We start from the raw sequence: 7106 nt of genomic DNA, 5'->3' as shown, positions 1-7106 counted from the left end.
AAACTGGAGAGGTTTGGCTGTCCAGACTTCAGAAGAAAGTAACTTCCTGTCTCTGCTCTTCACTTTCAAAATAAGACAAGTAGCCTATACTTTTTTTTTTTTTTTACTTTGGACATTTATCTGTATTTTTAGAACAAAGGTCATTAGAAAACAATTTTTATTTTGTACAATAAAAAAGCTCATTATTTATAGATTACAATAAATTTATTGTATGAATTCAACATCATTTGTGTACAGAGGATGATTATGAAATATTGTTACTAATGTAATGAATGCTTGTGAGTCACTGCTAATATTCATTTCATTCTTTCATCTTTCTTAATAACAATAATTTGCTCAGCAGTATATTAAAGAAATTGTTCACATTTTGGGAGATAAACTAATTTATTTCTTTCCAACAATTAGATAAAATAAGACCTCTTTGCTTCAGCTTTCTTCTAAATGCCTGTGCATTTAGAAGAAAGCTGAAGCAAGGAGGCGATTAGTCTAGCTTAGCATAAAGACCAAAACCAGGGGAAACCAGCTAGCCTGGCTCTCTCTCAACTGTTTTTCACCATGGAATACTTACAGTGACCCCCCAAACTCCCCACAAAATGTTCTTTTTACTTTCTTTCAGTGTACACAACAAAAGAGATACAATATAATGAACTTTAGTGTTAGTGTTAGTGTTAATAGCCATCTTTTTGAACTTCTACAGGGCCAGGCTAGCTGTTTCCCCTGCTTGGTTCATTGCCTCTTTCCTCTAGCTGTAGTTAATGCACAGACATGAGAGTGATATTGACTTTCAAGTTCAAAGTTCAATTAGTTCAAAATTCTCAAAAGCACATCTACTCTTTTTCCCCTCAATAAAATGCATCCATAATCTGTGAATATATGCAAGTATTTTTCATTTCAAACATTTAACTGCTGGATACAAGATTTCTCCTACTTCACTGAAAGTTTATGCATGCTGGAGATTTCAGGTTTCTGTGTCATACTATATACTGAACTATTATTGGCTAGTTGTGATGTCACAAAATCATGCTTGTATACATGTTTCCAACTCAGATTTAAAGTGAGCACAGATAAACTTTTCCCCTTCAGCAGATGAATGTGAAAACTTTGTTCTAGAGTCCATCCCTGCAAATACATTCTCATAATAAGGCTAAAAGACCTTAAGGGAACAATCAGCAAATCACATGTTTGAGTGGCGGGGAACATTTTCCAGTTATGCAAATAAGCACAATTTTATTTTGAATGCAACAGACCAGGTGTCTCCAGTCTCCTTAACATACTCTTCCAATGATAAAAATAAGACCTGCACACCTGCTGTTCCTTCTTGTATTAAACATTTACCACCAACGTCAATTGAGCACTTTCATTTTGCTGTCAGGCTGCAGCAGCGGGTTATCAGCAACGCTTGTTTTTCTGGCCTCTGCAGTGGAACAAGATGATAAGCAGTGAACGCAGAAGGGGCGTGAAAGTTATCACCACCACAGCCAACTTTAAACGGCAATATGGTCAACAGGGGTATTTGATATAAGCAAAGTTTATAGTCAATAGTACAACACACACACACAACACACCTGCATGGGCACAGGAAATGCAGTGTGTGATCCCTCAAATAAGACAAGAGGCGGTGGCTTTAATCAGACAAGACAGCTTTGGACGTTTATTAATTCATATGGATTGGATGACATTTGTGACCCAAGATTATCTTGACACACACGCACACACAAATCCCACCAGAGAGACACAGTAAGTAAGATTCCAAGAGCCCTTAAAACAGTCCAGTAAAATAACTTCCGTCTCACAAATCAAATCCATACAGTATTTAACTAATCCTGACATAAAATGTAAACATTTTAAAGAACACAGTCTGGAGTTTCCATTGCATTTAAACTGCAGAGAGCTCCAATGACTAGCTCCAATGTTTTTTAGTGCTAAAAAATTGATTTTTGCACTCTCTAGTGACCAAGTGCAAAAACACCATTGTGTTTAATCTATTCGGGTTTCACAGTTGTGCTAAGACGCCAATGCAAAGTGTCCTTTTCATCTACTAAGAATTGCAAAAATAATAAATTAAGATCTTTTGCATATAGATATAAAAACTGTTGTATTTGTTCTGTGACTCTGATTCTATATAGGAGAGTAACGTTTTAAATTACAGCTCCTAAATCAATTGAGTTTTCACATTAACAGTGCAATGAGAAAGTACAATGTGGACAATTTCGAGTAAACACAAATGACAAATACTTCAGAACAACCAGCAGACTGAGATAAGGCTTTCTCTTCGTTTTAAGTTGCTCATCTGCCACAAGCCTAAGCTTTTTTCAACAGTGTGAACAAAGTAGCTTATTTATTTAATTTTATTCCGTTACAGTTAAGAATTAGTCTGATAACATAATATTAATATATTAACTGTTACTGAATACAGTACTTTTGTCTAAACTTTTTTATTGCACAAAATGTGAAGCTTGAAGGAGCCTCACTGATCAGCCTCATCTACTGCATTTTACTCCTCTTACTTGCTTTTTGGCCACATATCACCCCCGGCCCACAATCCTCCCCATCGATTTCACTTTAGTTGACCCTCATATTTTTCTCACTTTCTATTAGTATATCCAGTATTTCAGTTTTCCCCCCTTTTGTAGATTTCAACTTCCATGTCATGGGCTTTGAAACTGGTGTTTTGTTCAAATCTGGGTATGGTATTCATTAAAATGCTTTTATCTCTCGTGAATTCACCTCTGAAAGGCTGTGGGTACATTTTCAATTGACCTCTGCTTAACGCTTGCATCAATAGGAAGGATTCTACTTCAGGAAGTAAAGGTACAAACAGTACTATTATCTCCTGTATGGCTTTGAGCGGTAGCAGATACTGATGACTCGTCTACAGAAGAAGAACCAGAAGCAGGTAACGTAACGGATGTCTATTCAAAGAAATCTGTTTCCATCAGTCTTTAGCGCACCTTTGTTGTACTGATACAGAACCTTTAACATCTCAACGGAGTATAGAAACCTTTTTGCAATTTCTACTATTTCCACTTTGCTTTTAATGCACAAATTAAAACAGGTGGTTGGATATACACTAAATCAAGGTTTTAGACAAACATACCATAGACTGGCAGATCTGTAACGGATGCAAAACACTGCCAGTGGTGTTCGGGCGTTTCACCATCATCAGCCTCCTTCTATCCACCCTCCAGAACAATTTGTCCATCATCTTTATGATATTCCTCCTTCCAACATCTCCTTTTTTGTTTTTTCCTTAACCCTGATCGGACCTCACCACCCCCCTCCCCCCTCCCTCTCTCTGATGGGTACAGGACACCAAACACATGAAAAAGGGGTCAGGGTCTTTTTCCCTGCAACAGAATGATTTTGGCACATGATGATTGGTGGCCCAACGCCGCCGGTGAGTGAGGGCGGGATCATTTGAGTCCCTCGTCTGTGCTCTTGAACATGAGAATGGCGTTGGAGATCTTCAGAGCAGGGCCTAGCTTGATGCTCATGATCTTCACAATGTCGGTCTGTGTCAGCAGCAAGAAGGCCTCCCCGTCAATCATCTGGGGAGACACAGACACAACAGTGGTGATATAACTGGACGTGGAGGTGACAGATCAAGAAAAGGTTTGTTTTGTCATGGGGCGTGAACAAAATAACAGAAATTCCTGCATTAAAATCCTAATTAAGTAAAAGTACACAGGTATTATCATTCTGCAGACATATTGACCCCTGTGAATGACATACAGTATATTATCATGTATGACATTATTAAATATTATAAATAGATGTTAATACTGTTGCATCAATACATAAGAATTGTTTTACTGTTGTAGTCGAGGTGGAGCTAGTTTTAACTACTTCATATCCAGTACGAGATACTTCAGGGGAGAAAAAAGAAGTAAAACAAAGTGTATTCTCTTTTTAGGGAATTTTCTTCTTCTTTGTTTTTTGTGAAAAACTGAGCAATTAGACTTATGTGGGCCTCAAACTGTGATTTAAATGAAACTTTGTGAGAATTTTAGAGGGGAAATCTCTCTTTAGTGGAACCGCTGATAACAAGACAACTGAAATGTGACATGGGGCCCATTCAGACATTGCTTTTTTGTGAGCCTCTCTGAGCAACTAGTATAATCTTTAACAATGCTTTGTATTTTATCTGAAAAGTAACTTGTAACTATATCTGTCAATTACAAGTAGTGAACTCAGTAGTACTCAGAAGTACAATCTTTCAGTCTAAAATGTGGTGCAGTAGTGTAGTAGATTAAGTATACATCAGCACAAACTGGGAATACTCAAGTAAGTAAGCCATTTTATTAAGTACAGTACTTGAGTAAATGTACTTAATTACTAACCAACACCGACTGTGTATCTAACAGTTGAAAACATGGCTTAATTACGGGATAATGCAACAGTACAAGTGTCAAAAATCATGATGACATACCAAACATAGTTGAGCGGCATCACAAAGAGCTAAAACAACAGCAAACTGTGACAAGAAAATACTCCCCACTACAAGACACTTAACAGAAAGTAGATTTCACTGTTCTCACATCTTCAATGTTACATGCCAGTAAAAACTGCAAAGGACTGTCTACATTAGAAAAAGTGAAATGTGGGAATTAACCTCATATTTTATTCACATACACTTGGTCTCACCTCTTCTTTGAAGAGACGAGCCTGTTCTTCACAGCCAATAAGATTCTGGACAAACCTGAAGACCTGCAGCACGAACACATCCGATTTCAAATAATCAAAACAGACAGAGAAATCAGAAATGCCAGAGAAAAAAAAAAAAATGTAGGTTTAGTGATACGGTTTGCTAACCTCCTCAACGCTCCATGCTGCCACCTGGCTGGCGTGAATGCCCTGAACGCCGGGCAGCAGCTTACAGTGCTGCTCCCAGCACAGAGACAGAGTCCTGTCTGACTGACTGCTCAGAGCTGACATGAACAGGGAGGGATACACACCCTCTGAGGACATGTCTGAGGACAAACAAAAAAACATGCTTGGATTCAACTGTTGACTTCTGAAAAGAGGTGTGTTAATCTCTGGATAGACATCAGTCTGTGACAACATTCACACCTGCAGGTGACATCAAGCTTTCCACTTAAATCCATAATAAGCTTCTTAAAGCAGGACAGGGCTACAAAACCATTTCATCAAAGTAGGATATGTATAGTGCTTTTAGAAAACTCACTCTGATAGTCTCTCTGCTGGTTCTTCCTGTATTTGGGAGGACGGCCAATCCTGAAAACAGAAGAAAACACAAATTTTAGAGAAAACAAAACATGCATGCGCACGCACACGCACACTTTACCTGCCACGGTAATGGGTCTTCTTGGTCCTCTGGCCAAAAAAGAGGTTCCTCTTGCACTCTGAGTCTGACAGATCGGCCTTCAGCCTGCCCTGGTTACGCTCAGCCAATGGGCAGCCAGATATGCAGTGATGGGCAGTGAAACGACCGGTCACATGGCCTGAACCATCGCAACCAGGAGTTGGACACTTCCTGTTTCAAAGATAGAGCCCGCCAGTGCATTTTAAGAAGATGTAAGATCAAGTCACATCAACACTGATGTCAGGTATTGATGTGTATTTTGAACGGTTGGCCCTGGTGAATAAAGCCTCCATTAAATGACCTAATGACAGAGATGAGTTCAGTGCTGACCTGTTGTGGAAGCTGTACTTGTTGGTTCTGGGGTGGCCGATGGGTTTACAGGGAACAGAGGAGGGGTAGGTGGACTGACCTGTAGCAGGAGGCTCCCTCACACCTACATACATTCAAAGACAGATAGATGAACCCACACATGTATACACGTGATGTTCACAAACCCTCTTGCAATGCTGTAGTATATGGGAGATTATGCTGTTGCCAACAAGTGGTGTAAATGCAGAGAGGCTGTTTCATTTGAATTTTGAAGAAAATCGACTTCCAGTTTAAGTACAGAGTGAAGTGTTGGCTGCTACCATGCGGCTGATGTGTTTTGGCGTCCCGTGGGGGAACTTTGAGCGGGTGACCGGTTGCCTCACACCAGCCTGCTGGGTGGATGTCGGGATGATCTGAGTCCATCCACTCATCATACACGTGACTCCAGCCATCATAATGGACCTGAAAGAGGAATAGAGATGCAGCTTTAACACATACAAAATACTGTATATGCACATACACTCAAACTACACACAGCTCAACTTGTAAACTTGTGTAATGGGTCCAGGGTTAGTTACAAAGATGTACATTACAGTATCAGTACATGTTAGCTGTAATTCCAGCATGCACATTAACAGACAAGTACACTTGGATAAACCTGTAATGGACTTGAGGGAGCTGACAACACACACATAAGCAAACATGCACACCCGAGTATTACCTTAATGCGATGAGTGTCGACCTCCTCGACTGTAGCCACTCTGATCAGACCAGGGCTTCTCTTGTCCACGGCCTCCAGTTTCATCTGAGGCTGGAAACTGTGGGCTGCACGCTGTTGACAAAGCAGAGGTTGATTGGAAAACATGTCAAGTATGCTTTCCATATAGCGTTAGCTTTAATTACTATGTTTTTATACTACTACTTTTTCGGGCCTTTTATTGGAGATTTTACAGTATAGAGATAATAATAATAATAATAATAATCCTTATTTGTAGAGCACTTTTCAAAAACAAGTTACAAAGTGCTTTAACAAGTGTAAAGAATAATACAAAAAAAGATAAGAGCATGAAAATTTTATATAAAATTAGTAAAATACAATAAAAGGGATAAAAGAAAGTCAAATAAGATCGGGAAAAGCTCTCCTATAAAAGTATGTTTTAAGAAGGGACTTAAAAGAGTTCACTGACTCAGCCGACCTGATTTCCTCGGGCAGGCTGTTCCAGAGCCTCGGGGCCCTGACAGCAAACGTTCTGTCCCCTTTAGTTTTCAGTTGAGACTCTGGAACAGACAACAGACCTCTGCCCGAGGATGTCAAGGTACGTGCTGGTGCGTATGGGACTAAAAGGTCAGAAATATAACAAGGCGAGAGGCCATGAAGAGCTTTAAAAGTGATCAATAGAATTTTAAAGTCAATTCTAAAACATACTGGGAGCCAGTGTAATGAAGCTAAAATAGGAGTAATGTGGTCATATTT

The 7106-nt window shown here is 39.4% G+C and overlaps 1 protein-coding gene across 2 annotated transcripts in view; it reads right to left on the bottom strand.

The window, feature by feature from the left end:
* Window positions 1-1623: 1623 nt before the first annotated feature.
* l3mbtl1 (L3MBTL histone methyl-lysine binding protein 1) overlaps window positions 1624-7106 on the bottom strand; it is a 21162-nt gene continuing 15679 nt past the window's right edge. For both annotated transcript variants that reach the window (XM_046057585.1, XM_046057586.1), the window contains 8 exons: window positions 6354-6464; window positions 5953-6094; window positions 5654-5756; window positions 5306-5494; window positions 5186-5235; window positions 4813-4970; window positions 4645-4707; window positions 1624-3548 (listed from right to left, as the gene is read on the bottom strand). In XM_046057585.1, the coding sequence (XP_045913541.1) occupies window positions 3414-3548; window positions 4645-4707; window positions 4813-4970; window positions 5186-5235; window positions 5306-5494; window positions 5654-5756; window positions 5953-6094; window positions 6354-6464 (951 nt within the window). In that variant the 3' untranslated portion in view covers window positions 1624-3413. The remainder of the gene's footprint in view (window positions 3549-4644; window positions 4708-4812; window positions 4971-5185; window positions 5236-5305; window positions 5495-5653; window positions 5757-5952; window positions 6095-6353; window positions 6465-7106) is intronic.

The sequence above is a fragment of the Micropterus dolomieu genome, linkage group LG08, assembly GCF_021292245.1.
Source record: "Micropterus dolomieu isolate WLL.071019.BEF.003 ecotype Adirondacks linkage group LG08, ASM2129224v1, whole genome shotgun sequence".
NCBI lineage: Eukaryota > Metazoa > Chordata > Actinopteri > Centrarchiformes > Centrarchidae > Micropterus > Micropterus dolomieu.
This window is presented reverse-complemented; position numbering and strand designations above follow the sequence as displayed.